General features: G+C 36.9%; 1 protein-coding gene and 2 pseudogenes across 1 annotated transcript; all 3 read right to left on the bottom strand.

Moving 5' to 3' along the window:
- Nucleotides 1–466: 466 nt before the first annotated feature.
- Nucleotides 467–1,991, bottom strand: LOC109169729 (annotated as a pseudogene).
- Nucleotides 1,992–2,464: 473 nt separating this feature from the next.
- LOC109169733 lies at nucleotides 2,465–4,392 on the bottom strand (annotated as a pseudogene).
- A 2,690-nt stretch (nucleotides 4,393–7,082) lies between these two features.
- Nucleotides 7,083–14,409, bottom strand: LOC109169864. The gene is made up of 11 exons (XM_019318751.1): nucleotides 14,074–14,409; nucleotides 13,081–13,191; nucleotides 12,879–13,001; nucleotides 12,693–12,788; nucleotides 12,438–12,539; nucleotides 12,162–12,314; nucleotides 11,621–12,062; nucleotides 10,599–11,524; nucleotides 9,288–10,505; nucleotides 7,630–9,185; nucleotides 7,083–7,217 (listed from the first exon to the last, which is right to left on the bottom strand). The coding sequence occupies exons 1-11, from the start codon at nucleotides 14,135–14,137 to the stop codon at nucleotides 7,083–7,085; spliced, it is 4,926 nt and encodes a 1,641-aa protein (XP_019174296.1). The 5' UTR covers nucleotides 14,138–14,409.
- Between the last annotated feature and the right edge of the window lie 9,263 nt (nucleotides 14,410–23,672).

Here is a 23,672-nt window from a genome sequence, read left to right as displayed (position 1 = left end):
TAGAATGTAGTATCTGTTCATAACTATTTTCTCAACCTATTAAAGCACAAAGAATGAATACTCTACTGAAGCTTGAATCCACAACCTCCCATATGGGAATGCGACCTTGATAATTTTAAAATATTATTTTGATTGAATTTTATTAATGATTTGTGTTGGGTTTAAACTTTTTGATATCATTATATATATATACACTCAAAATGATTATTGATAAAAAAAAAAAAACAAACAAACATTGATGACGCTGTATGTGTATTGATAAAAAAATGGTTTATGCTGTAAATGCTTCTGCAGTAGCCTCTCGTGCACATACGAGCTGAGAGCTTTCTTCCTTCTTCCATAGGCTATATAGGGGCTATAGATGAACTCCAAATAATCAAATGTAAATGTGAGGAAACAGTTCATCATAGCTGTGTTTACTTTCTGGTTCAACATCTTATGCAATTGAAGAATTTGTAGCTCTAAATTGTTTCATGCTTTTATTATGTCATGTTTACTTACTTAAAACAAAAAGTGGCCAAATCTTATATTATATTGTTCATGACATGCTCAAAGAAACATTTAAAATAATTAAAGATGAGCCATCTTTTCTAGTGCCTCTCTGCTTTTTCCTTTCAGCTCTTTAGCTTTCATCCTTGGGGGATTGATAGTTGGGTGATCCATAAGGACTGTGATTGCTGTTTCTATTTCTTTGGCATTTACTTTTTCTGGGAGTATTTCAAATTCTCCCATGAAGTAATATCTGTAATCCATCTTAACCTCAACTCCTATACCTATCTCCTCTACCAATTGGAACGCATTTGCTTGTTGCTCTGTGTATATATTGGCCATGTTGCTATTGGCACCCCGAACCAGATACTTTCGAGAGTCGAATTCCATCCGCAGTGTGACACGAAACCACCCACAGCTGGGTGAGCTAGCACTGCAGCTTGGGGTGCCCATCCGATGACTTTTCCGATGCTTTTAGTTTTCTCTAAGAATCTTTCCGGCAAGGCCTCTTCTGGATCGTTGTAGTCAGTGGGAAATATTGAACCGTGAGAGGGTGGGCGCCTTAAGGACCAGAGGAACCTGTGCCCGCTTTGCTCGAGGGCGTAAGCAATCTCCTTCACTTGAGGCTCGGGGAAACTTCCGCAGCTCCCAAAGCAAAGAAACACAACTGATGAATCTGGGTGGCCATCAAGCCATTTCAGGATTTCCTTCTCGGACGATTCTTGGATTGAATTGCCTTTCAAGTTGACTATTGGTCCGATAGGGTACACGGGCGGGACACTCGCGTTCTTGGAGAGAGATTCAAGGGCATGCGGCTCTAGCTCCAAGAACGTGTTCACCAAGATGCCTTTTGCCTTTCGCATTCGTTTGGCAATATCCAGGAAATAGCCTGAGCCGCCGGTTTTGTCCAGCGCGAATAAAGGCAATAGCTTGGCCGGGAATGGTTTGGAATAAGTAGAGAGGTTGAGATGAGGGTCGGAATCTTTAAACTCCGTCACGTCCACACCGTGGTCGTCTCTGAGGCTCTGGAGATGGAGTTGAAGGCCGAGCATAGCAGCACCGGAAGTGTAGTACACATAGGTGGGGAGCCCAAACTCGTCAGCCACATCCATCATGACCATACAGGTCCAGTCCATAACAAACCCACCAAACCGAACACCATTATTCTTCATCTCATTCACGCAGTCTCTGACGTTAGGCTTGTGAGATTCGACGAAAGTGAAGGAGGTGAAGCCGTTCTTGGAAGCTGGCAGGGAGGCCCTCCTCCGGCAGTGATATGAACTTCAGCCTGGAGCAGTGGTTATTGGCAAGCAGAGATTCGACGTGAGAATTAAGATGGGAATCTAGAGGCAATTTCATGAGCAAGACAGTAATGGAGAGCTGATGTCGTGTTTGTAGGAGGCGCTTTGCCATTTCGACATCGGAAATAAGGTGACCCATTATAGGGCTGGAATCAGAACGAGATCCATAGCTTCTTCATTCATCATCGTCATCAATGGAGGTGAGATAAGTCAAAATTATGCGCAGTAGTGAGTAGTGGCACTATATAATTAAGGTAGGACAACCTTGTGTTATGTTTAGCATTTCTATTGAGCCATTGAGTCATTATAATTCAAAAATGAGAAAAAGTCTATTGAGTTACTATAATTTTAAAAATGAGAGAAAGTCTATTACAGCTGTTCAATATACTTTTTCTATTATAGTTATAATCCAAAGAGTTTATACTTTATCATAGAAGTTTGATTCTGTCACCTTTCATCAATTAAATTTATGTCATATAAATAAAAATTTGTTAATTCAGTGACCATTTATTTAAAATAATAACAGATATATCATCAAACTGTATTACTTGGCTTTAGTTATTCTAATCTTGTTCAATAATTTTCTTGTTTCTCAATCAGTTGTGTTGGCCGCCGTGGATTACACAACACCTCCAAAGAAGATTATGACGTCCGTGGACAACTGCCACTCCACATACTTCACAACCGACTTCTCTTGTATTATTTTATTGTTTATATTAGTCCACACGGAATCTTTCATATTCAAGATTGTTGAATTTTGATACTATTATTTTGTCCGGCATCTTCAGTGGTCAAACCTTAGCGTTGGCTGTGATATGATATGTTCAGCTGTCACGATAGTGGAACTTTAATTTGTAAATAATGTAAGTAAAATTATTATCCTTATTTTGTAAAATGCTATTATTCGTTTAAATATTTAATTATTTTTTTTTTAAAAAAAAACATGATACAACAACTGCTAGCTGCCTAGGTTGGTCATAACATCCTCAAAGAAACGTCCAAGAGAACTGTAGGAAGAGCCACCCTCAGCTAGTGCCGCTCTGCTCTGTTCTTTAAGTTCCTCGGCCTTCTTCCTTGCGGGATTGGAATTCCGGTCCATAACCATAAGCTTCTTGATTCCCGTTCTATCACATCCGCACTCACTATTTCTGGAATCTTTGTTCTATCCACGATATCGATTATGTAATCCATCTTGATCTCCACTCCTATCCCCATCTCCCTCACCACCTGAAACGGCATTTCGCCTGCTGCTCCGAGTAAATTGGCCAAGTCGCCATCGGCACCCCAAACCAGACCGCTCTCCAGAGTCGAATTCCATCCACAGTGCGACACGAATCCCCCGACAGCCGGGTGAGCTAACACTGCAGCTTGCGGCGCCCATCCGATGACTTTTCCGATGCTTTAGTTCTTTCAAGGAATCCTTCCGGCAGAACCTCTCCGGGATTGTTGTAGTCGGTGGGCAAGAATGAGGCTTGAGTCGGTGGCCGCCTCAACGCCCACAGGAACCTCTGCCCCGCTCCGCTCAAGTGCGTAAGCGATCTCCTTCACTTGAGGCTCGGGGAAATGACCCGCGCTTCCCGAAGCAAAGGAACACAACTGATGAGTCTGGATGGTCACCCAGCCATTCCAGGGTTTTATTCTCCGATTCTTGGTCGTTTTCAGATTTAGGTTCAATAGGGGTCCGACAGGGTACACAGGTGGGACCTCCCCGGAGAGAGATTAGAGTGCATGCGGCTCTAGCTCGAAGAAGGTGTTGACGATGATGCCTTTCGCCTCTCGCATTCGTTTGGCAACATCCAAGAAAAAGGTTGACCAGCCCGTCTTCTCTCGCGCAACGAACGGCAACAGCTTAACCGGAAAAGGGTTCAGGTAAGCCGAGACAGTCAGGTCCGGATCGGAATCTTTCAACGCCGTCACATCTACGCCGCGGCCATCTCTAAGGCTCTGTAGATGCAGTTGAAGGCCGAGCATGGCTGCACCGGAGGCGTTTAGCACATAGGTGGGTACCCAAGCTCATCAGCCACATCTGCCATGGCGGAAGAGTAGGCATCCACCACAAACCCGGCTAGCCTTACAGAACCCGATCCGACGATCTCGTGAACGCAGTCTCTGACGAGAGGCTTGTGAGAATCGATGAAGACTCGGAAGAAAGCGCTGTCCATGGCGTTACTATTGTTGAGAGCAGATTGGTCGTTAGGGAGTGGCTTGACCTTCATTCTCGAGTCATCATTGTGGAGTGATTCCAGGTAAGAAGTGACCTTGGTATCGTGAGGAAAGGTGATGGCGAGAAGAGTAACGGAGAGATGGTGTTGTCTGTGTATGAGGAGCTTTGCCATATCAATGGCAGGTCTGATGTGACCCATTCCTGGGAATGGAACGAAAACTAACTCCACTGCGTCTTTCATCTTCACTGCTAGCTACTCCGGAATTGAAGAGATTGAGAGAAACTAGTATAACTACCTCTGATGAGTGGCCGTCATTTTCATAAAGATGTGGCTATTGCCGGACATTCACAACTGTCTGTGAAAGGAAACAACCACTAGGTTCCTTTGAGGTCGGTGGACGATGTATTAATAAAATATTCAATATTTTTAAATAAGTAAAAAATAAAACAAAAATTAAAAAGAATTGACACTATAGGCCGGTCTATAGATGAACTTATAATAAAAGTGTAATAAATGAACTTCATATATAATATTTTATAAAGTTAATTGAAGTGAAATCATATATATCAAACTGAATCTTCTAGTGTTACTCCTGAAACTATAGAACATATATATACTATCTTGTAAAATTATGAGTATTTATAAAAAAAAAAAATTGAATTGAATTTTCTATTATAATAGTTGTGAATTCAAATCAGTATATATATTTAAATTCAAAATATATTTGAAATTATAATTCATAAATCATAATTGTTTACTACATGCTCAAAGAAACATGAGTAAATACTCAAAATGGTCCCTCGATTATAGCTAAATTCATAAATTGGTTTTCGACTTTCAATTTCAACCAATTAAGTCCTTAACTTTGTAATTTTAACACAATTTAGTCCTCTATCTATTTGACCGTTTGTTGACCGTGATTTTTGAGGATATATTTGTAATTTCATGGTCCATCGTCGGTTTCTTAAGGTTCCGGTTGCATTTCCAGACTGCACTGTTAATTTGAATCTACTGTCGAAAGCAATATACCAAATCCGGTTGCCTTTCTTCATCCTCACTTTTGATTCAATGTAGTTGAGTTCATACCAGAGCGAAGAAGACAATGTGTTTCCGAACCGGTGCAACGTCATCCTGGAGGCCTCCACGTGCTTCGACGAGAGCTGCAGGTTCTTCTGGAGATCATTGATGACGGCGCGGCCGCCGAGGTTGATGCAGAAGTGTTCGAAGACCTGTTTGAAGTTGGGAATGTAGGGTTTCCATATGGGATTGAAGATTTTCAGGCCGATTAGGGTGAAGAGGAAGATGAGCTGCTCCAACACCGGGAGAACGAGCAAGCCGATTGTGGTTATGTTGGATTTGAGGGCTTCGCTGGCGGTCTTTTGAGAGGTTGATTCAGACTTTCCCTTGCGGATCTTCCTGCTCGTAAACGTAGCGGTAGGCTTTGTAGTCGGTGCCCTTGTGCGTGCGAACCACGTGCATGAGCCGGTAATTGGCCCGACCTGAATCGTGCTTCTTGTTGGACACGAGAATCACGGTCAACAAACGGTCAAATTGATGGAGGACCAAATCGTGTCAAAATTGCAAAGTTAAGGACTTAATTGGTTGAAATTGAAAGTCGATGACCAATTTATGAATTTAGCTATAGTCGAGGGACCATTTTGGGTATTTACTCAAGAAACATTGAAGATAATTAAAAGATGAGTCACCCTCTTGTACTACCATTCTGCTCGACATTGTGACACAGAGCCCTCCAAAGTCCAAAGCAGGGTGAGCTAGCATGGATCAATGACCGAAATGTGTGGTCAAAAGCCTGAAATTCCCAAAGTGTGTCGCGTTTTTTTTTTTTTTTTTTTTGACAAAAATATGTAAAACTCCTTTGGGAGTTGCGTTTTTTGTTGTGTCCCGGCATTTTTTTTTTCCGATATTTTCGTAAAACGCAAGAGGTAGTTGCGTTTACGTATTCGTATACGTAAAACGCATTACCTTAATGCGTTTTCTAGGGGATACGGTATAGGCAAAAACGCAACTTACGTTTGCGTCTTACGTATTATACGGAAAACGCAAAAGTAAGTTGCGTTTTTTGGATTTTTTGTACCGGCGACATCGAAGAACGGCGAGGACCACAAATAACTGTTATTCAATCATTTCCCAGTCCATCGTTCAAAATTTTTCGAAAAAAATCCATCGTTTCCTATATAGACTGCCGCGTCCTCTCTTCTCTTCTTGTTATCATAATCAACAATAATGGCGAACCAAACCCAGAACAGAAAGCAGAACAGAAACGCCGGCGGTGCTCCACCGGCACCGAACGCCGTTGTTCAAGACCAAGAAGAGTTCAGGCTCCGGGAGACGGCGACGCTGCTCGGCGGCGGGAATGATAGGCAGGCGACGGCGTTTGACTTAGTGGAGCAAATGCAGTTTTTGTACGTGAGAGTGGTGAAGGCGAAGGAGTTGCCGGCAAACGATCATTCCCCTCACCCTTTTGTGGAAGTGAGGAGGAAGTGCAAGTGGCCTTTTACGTTTACTTACAAAAACGCAATTCATTCTTGCGTTTTTCACATAATTCCGGCGGACTACACCGGTAAATAGTCCGCATTTCGGAGTTGCGTTTTACGTATTTTATAGGATTATACGTAAAACGCATCTCCCAAATGTGTTTTAACATATTCCATACGTCACATAAAAACGCATTTGGCAGATGCGTTTAACGTATAGAATACGAAAAACGCAACTCGCCATTGCGTTTTACGTAAATAATGAAAAAAAAAAAAATACAGTCGGGACAACAACAAAAACGCAACTGGAAACTGAGTTTACATATTTTTGTCAAAAAAAAAATCAAGACACATTTAAGGAAATTCTCTTGGCCATCTACACATTTCGGTCATTGATCCGAGCTAGCATGGCAACATGCGGTGCCCATCGGTTAATTTTACTCATGCTTTTAATTCTTTTAAAGAATCCTTCCGATTATCGCAATCTCTGACGACGTTAGGCTTTTGAGATTCGATGAAGAAACTGAAGAAGGTGAACTTGTTGGTCCTCTGGCACTGGCAGTGGTATGAACTTCAACCTGGAGAAGTCGTTATCGGCAAGTAAAGATTGGATATATGAATTAATGTTGGAATCAATTGCAGGCATATTCAGGAGCAAGATTGTAAATGGAGAGTTGATGTTGTGTTTGTAGAAGGAGCTTTGCTGTTTCCACAGCAGAAACAAGGTGACCCATTCCAGGAGATGGAATGTAAACCAGTGTAACGTCCTGTTTGGTAAAATAATTAACTTATCAACTTATTTTATACCATTGGACAAGGTCTTTGGTATCAGCTTATCAATTTATTTGATAACTAGTAATTGTCCCGTGCGATGCACGGATAAGAATTATACAATATTACGTTAAGTTATTTTAATATTAACCTAAAGAATATTTTGTAAAGATATTGATTCTTAAAGTTTACGGAGAAGTTTTATGTAAATATACTAAAAGAAGAAGTTAATTAGAAATAAATGTATCCCAAAGTAGTAGACAAAGTAAGGCATGACAAAAGTTAATAAACATTGAAATAAAATTACAAATTATTAAATACTTCGTGGTACACAACATTGGTAGTTGAAGTACAACTCGTTTCACCTTCGTTTGCAATTAAAATTTTTAGACCCTTAGGGTTGCTAACTCTAGACGCAGCAACGTACAATTGACCATGTACAAACACTGGTTTCTTCAACAGCAAACCTACATGAGACAGTGTCTGTCCTTGACTTTTGTTTATGGTCATTGCGTACGACAACATAAGAGGGAATTGTCTTCTTTGGAATTTGAATGGCAATCTTGGATCTGATGGGGTCATTGACATCCTAGGTATTAAAACCATTGTACCAGAGCTGTTACCAGTCACAATTTTTGCTTCCACAACATGGTCCGATAACCTAGTGATGACCAACCTCGTACCATTGCATAAACCAAGCGAGTGGTCTATATTCCTCAATAACATTACAGGGGATCCCACCTTTAGAGTTAATGCATGGTTAGGGATACCAGATGCTCGCAATCCATTTAGAAACTCAGGAGTGTGCACATCTGAAAGGATACCGTTGCTTGAATCAGACTTACAAACTGTGTCGCAACTGAAATAAGTCTTGCTCTCAGCTACATGCAACTGACTCATATACTCATTTATGGCGTTAACAACATCAAGTGTTGGAGCCAATATTGCTCGACTTTCAAGGTAGCTATGGTCACATCCACCATTTTTGAACATTGGGAATGTACTATCTACAATTGTTGCTATATGGTCACCGGTAGATGGCAACAACATTTCCTGTGGGATGTTAACATTTGCATAACCATCATTTGGACCTCCCATTGTTCCATCTCCGATAGATGCAAGCCATTCTGCAAAATCTTCAACTTGTTGTAGATCAACCTCGGGGTCCATTCTATTTAATCGGAGATTCTTTGTTAACCTAAGAACTTTACATGTATCCCAAAGATAAGAAGAATTTATGGTAGCTGATACAATATCTTGCCTTGTACCTTTAGGTATAACAGGCAATATTTGCCTAAAGTCACCCCCAAATACAACAGTCTTGCCACCAAATGTCTTTTCAGCACTAAGCGGATCGTGGAATCGCATCAAATCCCTCATTGTTCTATCTAATGCTTCAAAACAGTGCTTGTGCATCATCGGTGCTTCGTCCCAAATTATTAACTTTGTCTTTACAATTAATTCTGCGAGGTGGCTACCTTGATTGATATTACACGTTGAATCTTCATTTAAAGAAATTGGTATTGCAAATCTGGAGTGAGCAGTTCGTCCTCCAGTTAGAAGTAATGAGGCTATACCACTTGAGGCAACATTGATGACGATATCACCTTTAGATCGCAATTTTGCAGACAAAGCCTTCCAAACAAATGTTTTCCCGGTTCCACCATAACCGTACACAAAAAACAATCCACCGTTGTTCAAGGATACATCTCCCAAGATTGTTTCATATACTATGGTTTGTTCGTCAGTTAATTGTCTTTCCATCATTTGACTCTCTTCATGTAAAGCTTCACGATCATAAGCCAGTTCCTCAAACAACAATCTATTATCAACCAACCATGCATCATCGAAGTTTGGTAATGGCATTTGAGGGTAGTCTTTCAAAGACTTGTTGTACAACTGTAGCAATTTCTCCAATTCAATCAAACATAAATTCTTCTTATCGTCATCTGATAATATCAAGTCTGTCATCCACACAAAAAAAAATGAATAAAACAAATGTTAAATTCATTAGTAAATATATAAAAATAAACTAAAAAAAAATGTTAAAAGTCTGAGAGTACAACCTTCTTTCTGTAAGACTCTTCGTCTATTAAACTGTGCATCCTCTGACAGATGTTGCCACACGGCATTCCAAACATTTTCCGGCCTAATAACCAAGTTCGATGTCAAGAGTATGACAAACAATTTCCTCATGGCTTGTGCAGTTGACCAATGACTTGCCTCATTTATTGCATCAATATATTCTTTGTCATCGTCAAGTAGCCCCCGTGCATAACATGCATCTCTAAAACTTGGATACTTTACTCCCTCAAAAGTCATGATATCTTCAAAATTGGTAGGACCCCGAACTACATTCAAGAGACATCGCAAGTAATATATTTCACCGCTACCTGGGGGTACATAAAAAATGCGACCAATTGAAAAACCCCGTTTCCTTGGATGCCATTCTCTAATATCTTTCTTCCAGACAAATTTGGTTGGCATGTCAATATATGTCAATCCCTTTGCAACATCAAATCTCTTATTTGCATCGAACCAGCCAGTGAACATACTTTGACCCACAGTAGGACGATTCAAGACGTTGTCTATTCGATCGTCATCCTCGAACACAACTGACTGGCAATTTGGAAGGTGGAAACTTAGTCTCTCAACTGGAGGGGTCCTAAATTGGACATCGAAACTAAGGAGTCGCCATGTAGCCTCGCAAGCAGACACGTATCTGCAATCATAGTACATGCTTATCTCATCTACCACTTCATTTGAATGTTCATCAGTTGTACTCTTGTAGAATTCAGCTGTGACCCTGTCATTTCCCTTGTTGACATATTTGAACAGGTATTTGATAGACCTCGATTGATTACACCATTCCACGTTTATGTGTGCCCTATACTTGAGAAGCAGATATCTGTTATGTGGTACAACATATCTATTATCTAATTCCACTCCATTTTTTAAGATAGTTCTACCATCGTCCCGGCGCATGTAGATTGGGTAGCCGTCTTCATCCCAATTGGAGAGCTCAACAAATCTTTTCGGGAAGTGTTTTGAACATCTTCCGTTCACCATGCAAGGCGATTTTGTTCTCGCTGGTCCACAAGGACCGTGTATCATAAATTCTTCAACAACATTGTAGTAATCCTTGTCCACTACTTTGTCCGGTATCTCTGCTGAAATAATGGAATCCATGTAGTTTGATGTCGACCTTTGACTATTTCTTTCCAAAAAAAGTAATAGGTGGGCATGTGGTAAACCACGTTTTTGAAACTCAATGGTGTATACAACTGAAATAAAATAAGGTTGACAGGAATTATGTTATGAAAATTAACATATCATAAAAAAACATATTATTCTATCTAAGTATCCAAGGACCGTACCTGCAGTAACTGCACCGAATAATTTGCCAGCTCTCAATTCCTTAACCAAGCAATCCAACTTCATCTTAAATATTCTACAGACAATGTCTGGTCTATCTTCTGCTTTCAAATTGCGCTTGTCTAGATATCGTTGTATCTCCGGCCACTTTGGATTGCAAGTAAATGTAATGAATAAATTGGGATATCCTTTCTGACGACATATTGCCATTGCATCCTGGTAATTCTGTATCATATATCTTGCACCACCAGTGAAACTCGACGGCAGAATTATTCGTTTACCTTGTTTGTTAGAATCAACTTCTCCTCTTGTCAATGCATCTGACAGTCCTTTGTATGCTTCACACCTTAAAGCTTTCTGATTGTTCCTAATGAAGAATAGCCTACTGGATTCAACCATTGTGTATGCATCAACCAAAAATTGTTGGAAAAGTCGCTTTGCATATAGTAAAGTTGACACTTCACTAAATCTTTCATGTATCCGATATGAAAAATACTCTCGCTGCGATACACGTACCCTTCCCCCACCACGATGGTTTACAGAGAAGTTAAACTGAATGTCCTCCCTATACCCATCCTCGCCATATGGGAACAAAATAGGATACTGCAATGGTAAGTATGCGGGATTCAACTCACTTATCCTTTTTAAACCACCTGATTTACACTCAACCAAAATGTCACGTTCACCTATTGTTGGGTCTAGATCACCGACAATAAGAGCTGCGACTTCTGAAACTGTTGGTAAATTATAAGTTCTTGCATCATTGTTTCGTTTACCAATAAGTCTCATTTTAATCTCTACTCGTGGGTTAGAGTCAATTTCAGATTTAGCCCATCGAAATGATTTCACTAATACATTGTACTTATCTAGAACCTGTTTAATATCTCCAACAATATCAACATGTATATTAGCTCTATCTTCTTCTTTCCTACAGAAAACAAAAACAAAGCTATTAAAAAATACATTGAAACACCTGAATGAGTTCATGCGATTATAAGATTGAATTAGCAAATGCGATTATCACCTGAATGAGTTCATGCGATTATCAATTTCATTTTGAGTGTCATGTATGTAAAGTTGTGCAAACTTTGGCTTATTACCGTCATTTGGTAATAAGCTTCCAATCAAATGAAAGTTTTGACCATTAATCCTATAAATAGGTGGAGCCTTTCCAGTATTTAGAGATTTGTCAACCTTTGCTCCCATAGAAGTAAAACAAAACATGTTATTATATGTCCTGATGTTTTGCAGAAATTCTGTTCTCTTATTCCCGTGACAAAAGAATAAATCAAATATTTTTTTGGGAGGCATCCGTATTTGAGGCAGCTTAATTTTCCCATGTCCACAACACGCCGAATATCTCGTGGCTCCACTCATCAATGCTTTATTCACTCGCTCCTCGTACCAAAATAATGCATTGCAATGTTCACATAAATTTGTTGGGTCACCCAAATCTGCATACTCAACTGCAATACAAATTAATTCTTTAGTTGCATATACTGTGTCATGGGACTTCAGTTTAAGTTATCTATTTATGTAACAAAGTATAATCAATTATAGCTCACCAACTATTGAATTAATTATATTTTGTCCAGGATCTAGTACTTCATCAAAGTCTATATTTAGATTGCGGCAAGTAAGAGTTGGTTGAATTGTGACTTGTCCGACACTTTGTAAATCGAGTACATTTTCCAACCCCAAAGAAGTATTACAATGACCTATGATACAAACAAAAAGCAACGTAAAAAGACATTTCTTAATTAGAAACAATTTAATAAGATAATTGTATGATTTATTATTTAAACAAATAAATATAGCATAATTAAAAACCATAATGTTACAATTTGGTGTCTTCAAAGTCGATCTGTTATCGTCTTTGCCCTTTGATGTCTTCACTTTCAATACTGACAATCCGTTACCATCATTAACAGTGACTTGGATAACTACAATACAAAAAGAATAATATTGATTTAATGCTTACAATGAGAACCCAAATATATATATATATATATATATATATATATATATATATATATATATATATATATTACTATGATGAAAACAAAAATAGTCTAATAGAAATAATGGTTACTAACCATTTGTCACATCAGTCAAAGGTAGGATAGATTGAGCATTAAATTGTGAATCCATGCTAGCTTTACTATTGTTGTGAGAGTGGTTTTCCTTGGACACTAAAATTCACAATAGAAGGGTATTCTTATATTTTTTTTATATATAAATCATTTGTATTGGAAAACATGTTTTAACAACAATATTTTTACCCTGAATATTACTGTGAGCAGTAACCGCCCTCCTATGTGTAGATATATCCATCTGTTCGTTTTCATTAAGAGTTGCTCTTTTCTTTACTGTGCGAGAAATACTTGATTTTATTAAATTGCCACCTGCATATTAAAATATTTGCAACATGAATAATTATCTGCATATCAAATGACTTACAAATATTAACCTCAAAATACTTACTATGAGTTATAATGCTCAATGGTGAATTTATTGAACTGTCAAAAACACCATAAACATAGCTATCTTCTGGATTAAAATCTCTACTACTGTTGATCCAACTATTATCATTTTCTGGGGGAAAAGAAATATCAAAATAAGTTTAAATAAAAAAACAGGCCAAAATAGAAGACATGCAAAATAATAATATAAGATTTAAAAAGAGAGAGAGAGGACGAAATAAAAAATTATATAAAAAGCAAATAAATAAATAACTAATTAGACCACCGTATGGGTCTGGCAACACTGTAGGTTTGATATTCTTGCTCTTATCGCTGGCTACGGATCTGGAAACTTCCATCACTCTCCCTTTAGATCCAACAAACCCAACTCACTCTACACTACACTACACCAACTACATCTTTCTAATGTGTTCCTGCATATTACATCTTTGTGATTTTCGTGTCCTTCGGAAGCAGATCTAAACCTCTTGTCTGTGATGTTTTTGGTTCGCAGAACCTATGCTTCAATTATGGCGGTACTGCTATGGTTGTTGAGTATAAATCTGTTTTGTTTTTCAGTTCATAAAAGATCTGAACTAATTTATTTTTCAAATTACTTCATATCTAGGTTATCTAGTGTATCATTTTTAATCATCTACACATTCATATCTCTGTTATTTTCATGCTCTGAAATTTCATGCTCTGTAAAGTATTTAAATCTGTCAAGAACATGATATATAGCATGAAATTTCATGATCTAATGTATTTAAATCTGTTCTGTTTGTTTAGTTCTAATGATCTAGTATTTTCATCCTCTGAAAATTTCATTATCCAATTCGTGTAAATGAGCCCAAAATTGCCCTAAGATTCATATCGACTGCATTTTTCTATCCTTTGAATTATTCTGTACAGAAGTATGCTTCTTATATGAATACAACAGAAATGATGTTTGAGCAGAAATGAACAGCTAGAACAAATTTGATATTAAGATTGAGAAAGTATTCAGAGTTTGTACCTTTGTTATAAGAAGGATGTTTCCTTTTCCTCCCTATCACAGCTGATCTTGTTAGTTGCTTCATTATCTTTATCTTTGCAATTCAGTTTTTATCTTATCACGGTATCCTCAATGCTCTTTTTATATGCAGATATCACAGATCTTGTTGTGTTTTAAAATTTGAAATAAACCAAACAGACATGCTCCCCAAAAATTTAATGGATTTGTCCCTTCCCAGAAAATTAAAGGAGCGGCAATCGATTCCATCAATTCGACGATTCCATCAACTAAACAGAAGAGTTGTGGCTGCGCCATTAATAATGTCTCCACCCAAGATTTCGACAGTCGAGTAAATACTTTTCTAAAATCAAAGCTTGTGAATCCGAAGTATAACATATAACATATCGTTTATAGTAGTAATCTAAACGGCGTAGTTTTTGCTTGGGCGGGAACTTTTGTCAAAATTGCATTTACTACTTCTTATGGCTTTTTTATATTAGAGGATTTCACTTTTGGTCTTATGACTATTGAGGTCTTGTTAATTTTAGTCTGAGTTTCAAAACTTTCAATTTAGTACCTTAACTATGCAATTTTTTTTTCAATTTTAGTCCATCTGATTAAATTTTCGACGAAAAATAACTGAAAAGACAAATTTACCCTCAAATTTTTAAAATAATAACTTAAAATATTATTATTTTTCCGCTGCTGTCGTCGGCAACCATTTCTCCGACCAGTTTGTCCTCTGTTTGAATTTATGGCTTGAATTTAATTAATTAAGTAGTTTGTCTAATGAGTTTATTTAATTAACATCAAATTCATAGCTCAAATTGCACTCTGTTAATTTATCTGTAAATACGTACTGTAATGACCGATCGAATACATACTGTAGCCCAAAATCAACTCCGGCGGCTCTTTCTTCATACCAGAACCATCCGGCCCTGTCGGAATCGAAACCTAACCGTAACTTGCCGGAACAAACGTCAACACAACAAATCCTAACCCCAACCCCAAAACCGTCATCATCTTCCGGCGCACCTCCATCACCACGGAATAATCGAAGAAAACAATTGAATCTTTAATTTTACGGATAAAAAGGAAAAGATGCTGCCTTTAACGTAAAGTAGTCATCTTTAATTATCAAATTCCGCTATCAAAAGAGTATCAGTTGTTCAAACATGAATTCAAGTCGTAGATTCAAATAGAGAACAAATCGGAGAAATGGTTGCCGATGACAACAGCGAAAAAAAATAATATTTTAAGTTATTATTTTAAAAATTTAAGGGTAAATTTGTCTTTTCAATTAATTTTTGTCGGAAATTTGGCCGGATGGACCAAAATTGAGAAAAATTGCATAGTTAAAGTACTAAATTGACAGTTTTAAAAGTCGTGGACTGAAATTAACAAGACCACAATAGCCATAAGACCAAAAGTGAAATTTACTCATTATTAATTGTTTAATTTGGTTAAAATATCAATATAAATGTTTGGTTAATTAGTTTTTTGTAACTTCAAAATGCTGTTCAAACCAACTTTTTCAATTAATCTTTTGAAAATAATTATACTAAACAACTATCAGCTAATATCTAATTTACCAAACACCTTTCTATAATTAGATAATATTATCAACTAATTATATTCTCTAATTAACCAAATCAGCTAACAGCTAACCGTCACTTATATCTTCTATCATTATGGTCTTTTTTTTTTTTTTTTTTTCTTCCTTTGAATTTGGGTAGAATTTGGAGAAGACTATCGTATGGTAATGATCATTTTATTGGGATTAGGGCCACCTCACTTCTTGGGTTGGCCCATTCTCCCTGGATCATTGTCTTACAAGTCCATATAAACACAGGGTGACTTGGGGCCCATCAAGTAGTGAGACTGAGAATTATATTCAAGCTAAGATCAAGTTATATGTTTGGGTAGTGATTAGTGAGCAATACTATAAAAGTAATTATATATATATATATATATATATATATTGGAAGGGGAAAACCCAAAGAAACATAAAACAGTTCAGTTTGTGTTACAAATAAAGCGTCAAGAAGGAATATTGGCTACATCATCTTCTAAAAATCCCATGATCGTTTTCGGAGGATCAAATAACACATGCATCCCTTTCGGATAGTTCCTGCCACTCTTAGTCAATGCATCCGCAACAATATTTTGCTCCCTCAAAATACTGATCAAGTGCCAAACCTCTAACCTTCTCAACTCATTTTTGCATGCTTCTAATATGTTATGAGCCGTAAAGCAAGGTGGTTTGGTATCATTCATATAGTTCACAAGGAGGGTAGAATCAGATTCAAATATTGCTTTCGGTGCCCATATGTATAGCTAGTTGGATACCTTTCAAGAGAGCCCACGATTCAGCTTCAAATGGAGAGCAGTTGCCTATGTTAAAAACGAAGCCTTGCTTCCAATCTCCATTGCAGTCTCTAATGACTCTCCCACAGGTTGCTCTACCCAAAGATATATCAGTGGAGCCATCAACGTTGATCTTCACATATCCCTCTTGTGGTTTGGACCATGTGAGTTGCTTCCACTCGTTAGTCGCTCCTGCTACTCTGATTCCTTCAGCTTTGGCAAACGATGATGCAACTACTTCAGCAACTTGTACCTTAATCCATGGAATCTTATATTGCAGTGATTTAAATGCACCATTAAATACCACTTCGTTTCTCCATTTCCAAATACTCCATACTGTCAAGGCAAACAGGATGTTGTTACTACACGGACTCCTGCCACTACTTTTAGCCATTCTATATGTGCTCTCATTTTATACTCTCATTTTTATTTCTTATGATGTGATATATGCTTTGATTCCTTAGAATATGAAAGGTCATGACTTTTATCAAAAATTTTTTGTTTCATCCAATAAAATTTGAACATTTAGTGAAAATAAAAATAAAAATAAAAATTAGAAACAATTTTTAAAGTATAAGTAATATTTTTGATATTATAATGCACGATCAATAAATACCTTCAAAAAGACCGTCGGATTATGGTCATCTGTGGACAAGTGCACATACACCACATACTTCACAATCGACTTCTCTTGTATTATCTTATTATTATTATTTATATTAGTCCATATGGAATCTTTCATATTCAACATTTTTTAATTTTGGTACTATTATTTTGTTCCGTATCTTGAGTGGCCAAATCATGATGTTAGTACTAGGTAGTGGACTAGTGGTCATAAAGATCGACGTAACTCCAAGGGGCATATTACTATATTCCATTTGTGCACGCAAACAAAAAAATTATCAACAATAGTATAGTGTTTGTGCTCTCCCAAAAAAAAAAAAAAAAAAAAAAAAAAACAGCCAAACAATTCAACTAATCATATCATAGCTACTATTTCTTTTGTTCCAAAATTGAGTAAAACATCCTTTGGTTCTATCGAGGTAAGAAAGAATACAAAAAATATAACCTTATTTTATTTTCTAAAAATTATTCACACCAAATCACGCCAACATTAAGGTTACAACTAAAAAGTCAACAAATATTTTTTATATATGATAAAATCAAGACATTATATTTTTTTTGTTGGTTGGTTTATTTTTCAAAAAATGAACAATAATTTATTATAAAATTATTTCTTATAAAATATTAATTATAATAATAACCCTTTCAATAATAATAATAATAATAATAATAATAATAATAATAATAATAATAATAATAAAATAATAATAATAATAATTGTAATACAATAAAATTTCATCTTCTAACATGATTAACTAACTCTCATATGCTTTTATTTATATTAGACCTAAAGTTATAAATCAAAACTTATATAAATAAATAGTTATAAAAATAACAATAACTATATTAAAAGTATGTATGTAAATAAATTATAAATTGTAATTATTTATTATATTAAAAAATACATAGGTCCTGTTTGGTAAAATGACTGTTAGCTGATAGCTGTTTGCTATTAGCTGATTGTGTTAATTTGATGGTATAAATAGTTGATAACATTAGCTGATTATAAAAAAGTATTTGGTAAATTAGCTGTTAGCTGATAGCTGTTTGGTATAATTTCTTTTCTCAAAAAGCTAATTGAAAAAGTTGCTTGGAGTAGCTTTTTGTATTTTAGCCTTTTGGAGTTGCAAAAAGCTAATTAACCAAACATTTATATTGATATTTTAACTAAATCAAACAATTAATAGGGGACTCAGGCAGGGAGACCCGCTCTCTCCGTATTTATTTATTATTTATGCAGAGGCTCTCTCGATGATATTACAGTATGAACAGTTGGCAGGCTCAATACATGGGTGCTTGCAAGGGGGGCGCCGCCTGTATCACACCTATTTTTTGCGGATGATAGTCTCTTATTTTTTAAAGCAAATATCCAGGAGGCAGGAGTTATAAGGCAGTGCCTTGCAAGGTATGAGAAATTGTCAGGCCAGGTGGTGAATTATAGTAAATCAAATATATGTTTTAGCAGAAATACCCAGGAGGCTAACAAGGCACAGGTAGCGAATTGTCTGGGGGTGGTGCAAGCACCCAATTTTGGGAAATATTTGGGTCTACCATCTTTTGTAGGGAGAAATAAGAGAGCTGTTTTTTCGTATGTGGAGGAAAAAATCAGGCAACGAATTGGTTCGTGGAGTAAAAAGTTACTCTCTCAGGCTGGTAAGGAAGTATTATTGAAAAGTGTAGCGTAATCTATGCCTACCTTTTCGATGAGTGTTTTTTTGTTACCTGAGACAGTTTGTCAGTCAATTGAGCGAACTATGAATAAATATTGGTGGGGCAGTGGAAGAGAAAGGGGAATACATTGGAAGGCATGGGACAGGTTGTGCATACCAAAAAAGTATGGCGGAATGGGTTTTAAAGAGCTGAGGGCTTTTAATCTAGCAATGCTAGGTAAACAGGCATGACGATTTTTAACAGACCCAGAAACACTCGTAGCTAAAATCTACAAGGCAAGGTATTATCCCACAACCAGTTTTACAGATGCAACTATTGGTAATTGCCCGAGTTACTGTTGGAGAAGTATAATGGCGGCCCATGCAATGGTAGTCTCAGGGGTGCGAAGGAGGATTGGGAATGGACAGACAACTTTAATATGGGGACACCCGTGGTTACGAGATAATCCTAACCCATTGATTCAAACAGAAATGCCACAGCAATTGAGAGAGGCACGAGTTGCAGGACTAATTGATTTACAGACTCATACCTGGGATCCACATATTTTGTCTGACTTATTTATTCTTGAAGATGTGGAGCGAATAAATATGATCCCTGTTAGTCCTGAGTATGAGGACTCATGGTATTGGATGAGTGACCCAAAGGGGACATATACAGTAAAGAATGCATATAGGCATATTGTGGGAGATTATGAGAATAATCCAGCGAATTTTGATAAGTGGGTCGCAATGTGGAAAATAAAAGTCCCCCCGAAATGGAAAACTTTTTTGTGAAGAGCCATATGTGACATTTTGCCAACAACCCTTAACTTGATTTTTAAAAGGGTGGAGGTGGACCCAACTTGCCCTATGTGTGGTTTAGATCATGAAGATGTATTGCATGCTTTAGTGCTCTGTGAATATTCTAGACTTGTTTGGAATATAACACAGTTGCCTATTATTAATATTGTTGCAGACTCGTTTACAACATGGCTAAAAGGGGCTATGGCATTCTTGACGGAGGAGCAGACCCGGTTAATGATAGCAGTATTATATTATATTTGGAGAATCCGGAATTCAGCTGTCTGGAAGGGATCAATGATGCGGCCTACCCAGTTGGTCAGAGCAGCCACCGTAGCGCTGCAGGCGTACGGCGCTGCCCATGTCCACCGAACCGAGCCGGCACCGGCGATGGACCACGTGAACAGTCCAGGGGAGGTTGGTCTACGATGTTATGTGGACGCGGGTTTCCGGCACGACACGGGCGAGGCTACTTACGGCATGGTAATTATAGCGCCAGATGGCTCGTTTGTGGCAGCAAGGAATGGCAAGTTACCAATTTGTTTTTCACCACTTATGGCGGAGGCCCAGGCATACAAGGAGGCTTTGTCCTGGCTACTTGAACGGGACACCACATCAGTAAGTTTACTCACGGATTGCATGGAATTGGCGGCGATTATCAGGCACCATCACACGCCGATCCATTCGTACGTCGGGGTCACAGTTGACCAGTGCAGAACGTTTATGTCGTTTTTTAATCGTATTACTTTGGATTACATTCCTAGGCAGGTTAATTTACATACGCATACTTTAGCTACGTTAGCATTTACTCAGGATCAAGCTATGTACTGGGATGCTATCCCACCTGACGCTATTTCGGCTTTGATTTATTAATACAATCGCAAGATTGACCTTAAAAAAAAAAACAATTAATAGTGGTCAAATAAGCCAAAATTGGTATAGGCCAATTTTTTACCAAACAGGGCCATAATTGATAAATATAATACTCTAAACTAAAAAAAATGGAAAAAACAAAAAACAAAACAAAAAACTATATAAAAAATGAAAATAAAAAAAAATAAATAAATAAAAGCTATGGGCTAGGCCCGTAAAATTTGGAAAAAGGTACAAATAGACCATTGAACTATTTGGGGATTGCAATTAAGCCACTGAACTCGAATAAACTCCAAATGAGAAAAAGAGCAATTGACATTTTTAATAGGTTAACAACATGTTTGCGCTGATTGAGATGTCGTCGTCATCATGTACGTATATAAGATGATATAGCAAACAAAATTGAATTGAATTTTCATACAGTAATTACAAACATATATGTAGAATTGAGTTTGGTTTGCTATATCATCTTATATAAAGAAAAGTAAATAAGGCTTCGTTTGGAAACCCGGGTTTCTGGTGTTTGGCTAGGCAAAAAACTGAGTGGTCAAAGAAAAATGAAGAATTGTCAATGAAAAATGAGGCTAACTTTCCGGAAAATGACTCCCCCTTTTTCGGGGAGAAGTTATTTTCCATCTTCTAAATACTCGCACTACTTCAGATTTCCTCCTCCTCCTCCTCAACAATTGTATAACTACAAAACCAAAGGTACTTATTTCTAATTCGGAAACAATCGAAAAAGAGAGAGGTCTCCGATGCAGAAACCATTTCTCTGATTTCCGCATCGAAAACCAGTGGGAACTGGTTTTAGCAGGGAAACTAGTTATCTGGTTTTCGATGCGGAACCCAGAGAGGTTTCTAATGCGGAAACCAGAAACCAAACTGGTTTCCGGCTCGCAGCCGTAAACCAGTGCCACTGGTTATCGGCTGCGGACGGAAACCAGTGATGAAGTGGGAAGAAGAACCCAATAGAGTTGTTGTGCTTATTTGTTTTGACTGAATTACTCCACTATTTTTTTGAATTGTAGGCCATGAAAGAAGAACACAGTAGAGTAAAAATAAAAACAAATGATGTATCAAAATAAATTAATTACTCGGTTAAAGTTGTTATTCTAAAAACTGAACTTATCAAATATCATAAAAAGTAATAAAAAAAGGGGAAGAAATACAAATAATTGAAGTATACAATTTTGTTCATTTTTCTATTCATTTTCTGAAAAATGAACCAAACACGCAAAGACTGTTTTCTGTTGTACATCCAAACACAAGAAAGGAAAATGTTTTCTGAAAAATGACTCATTTTTCAGAAATCATTTTTCTTCTTTCCAAACGGACCCTAAAAGTGATTGATATTTCATTTAAAAATAAAAAGTGAAGAGAGGCGACAATGTGGAGATTCGAATTTCAATGGAACTATACATGAAAAATGTACAAAGATAATAGAAGGTCTGGATTCGATTCTTTATACGTACATAAATGACTAGGATTTGATCGGTAAATTGATTGTGCGACTTGCAATTTTACCTCTGTAATGGCTCTAAAGATAAAGTATTGTGAACTTAGGATTAGTCTGATTTAGCTGAGGTTATCTAAATACATTTTTTAAAGTAAATAAAAAGTGATTGAGATTTCATTTTAAATGATTTTTTTTCCCTACCATAATTTTCTTGGGGCCCAATGAGTCAATGACGTGTACGTCATATTTTTGCTGGAAACTTCGAAAAAGTATTGTTGGGTTGAGATCTCAAGATGCCGGTCTAAATATTTTTCTTAAAAAATTGCCATAAATTGGCGTGTAGTGTGTCAAGTGGGTAATTTTAAAATATTATTTCGATTGAATTTTATTAAAGACTAGTATTTTACACGCATTACGTGAATAAGATAATGTCTAATGATTAGTTTTAAATAAGTACTTTATATATCAATGTAAAATTATATATGATATGTTCATGCATAGATAATTGAATGTTAAATTTATTAATTTAATGTGTCAATGTGTAATTTTAAAATAGTATTTTTATTGTATTTTATTCAAGATTTGTGTTGAATCAACGTGATTTAAACTTTTTGATATCTTTATACACTGAAAATGACTATTGATTTAAAAAAAAAAAAAAAAACTTTGAATGCTTTAGAAAATAATTTATTCCCCATTGGAAAAGCGTGTGCATTAAAAAAAATAATATTTTATTCCCCATTGAGAATGTGGTGCAATCAAATGGGCAAATTATGCTGTGCATCCGTATGGTGCATACAGATGCAAAAACGACGTCGTTTTATTAAAAACGCGTGTCTCTCCTTAAAAAAAAAAATTCAGGTTCGATTCCCAGCAACAAGATATGAATTAAAATTCCAGAATCGATGAACTATAATTCCAGAATCGATGAACTAAAATTCCAGAATCTAATCTATGAACTAAAAATTTCAGAACGAATGAACTAAAATTTCAGAATCTATAAACTAAAATTTCAGAATCGATGAACTACAATTCCATAATCGATGAACTACAATTCCATAATCGATGAACTATAATTCCAGAATCAATGAACTAAAATTCCATAATCTATGAACTAAAATTCCAAAATGAATGAACAACATAACGCTGTTGCTGGGAATCGAACCTGATTTTTTTTTTTGTTAAGGGGAGACGCGCGTTTTTAATAAAACGACGTCGTTTTTGCATCCGTATGCAGCATGCATGGTGCATAAATGCACAGCATAACTATCCAATCAAATGTGCTCTAAGTTGGGCTTGGAACAAGGGTATTCCTAAGCTTTGGATTCAAAGCGAATCGGAAGAGGCTGTCAAATTGATCAATGGGGAAACTAATCTGATTGGAACCACGGGAGACATTGTGAAAGCCTGCAAGTACTGGATTGGAAAGAATTGGGATGTGATTATGTGAAGATCACTTATGTTCCTCGCGAACAGGATAGAGTTGGGGATGACCTTGCAAAAATTGGAGGTTGTGACTGGATCGACTTTGAGAAATCATCGGACGAGATTCGTGAGTATTTTGAGGAAGAAAAGAGCAGTGTCCTGAGGCGTACAAGTTACGAGAGCAGGAGATAACCTGCGGGGTTCCTACCCCTTCCCCTTTGACCAAAAAAAAAAATAAAATGAAATCTTTAATCACTACTATTCGTGGGTATACACGGATAAAACTCTGCTTTTATGTATTAACTATTAACTCAAAAACCTGAGAAGTAAACAACACTCGTAATACTCGATGTGACGAGCTCAATCAAAAAAGGTATAAATATAATCTTATATTTTAAAAATGTGTATGTATTATGTAATATCCC

The sequence above is a fragment of the Ipomoea nil genome, unplaced genomic scaffold (assembly GCF_001879475.1).
Source record: "Ipomoea nil cultivar Tokyo-kokei standard unplaced genomic scaffold, Asagao_1.1 scaffold3321, whole genome shotgun sequence".
NCBI classification, from domain to species: domain Eukaryota; kingdom Viridiplantae; phylum Streptophyta; class Magnoliopsida; order Solanales; family Convolvulaceae; genus Ipomoea; species Ipomoea nil.
The sequence above is the reverse complement of the archived record's forward strand: the minus strand, read 5'-3'. Positions and strand labels throughout refer to the sequence as shown.

Coding starts and splice junctions, on each gene's coding strand:
- LOC109169864 (XM_019318751.1), bottom strand. CDS start 14,137: ATGAAGCAACTAACAAGATCAGCTGTGATAGGGAGGAAAAGGAAACAT. Junction 13,002..13,080: donor ATTGAGCATTATAACTCATA/GTAAGTATTTTG, acceptor TTTAATATGCAG/GTGGCAATTTAATAAAATCA. Junction 12,315..12,437: donor GACTTTGAAGACACCAAATT/GTAACATTATGG, acceptor TTTGTATCATAG/GTCATTGTAATACTTCTTTG.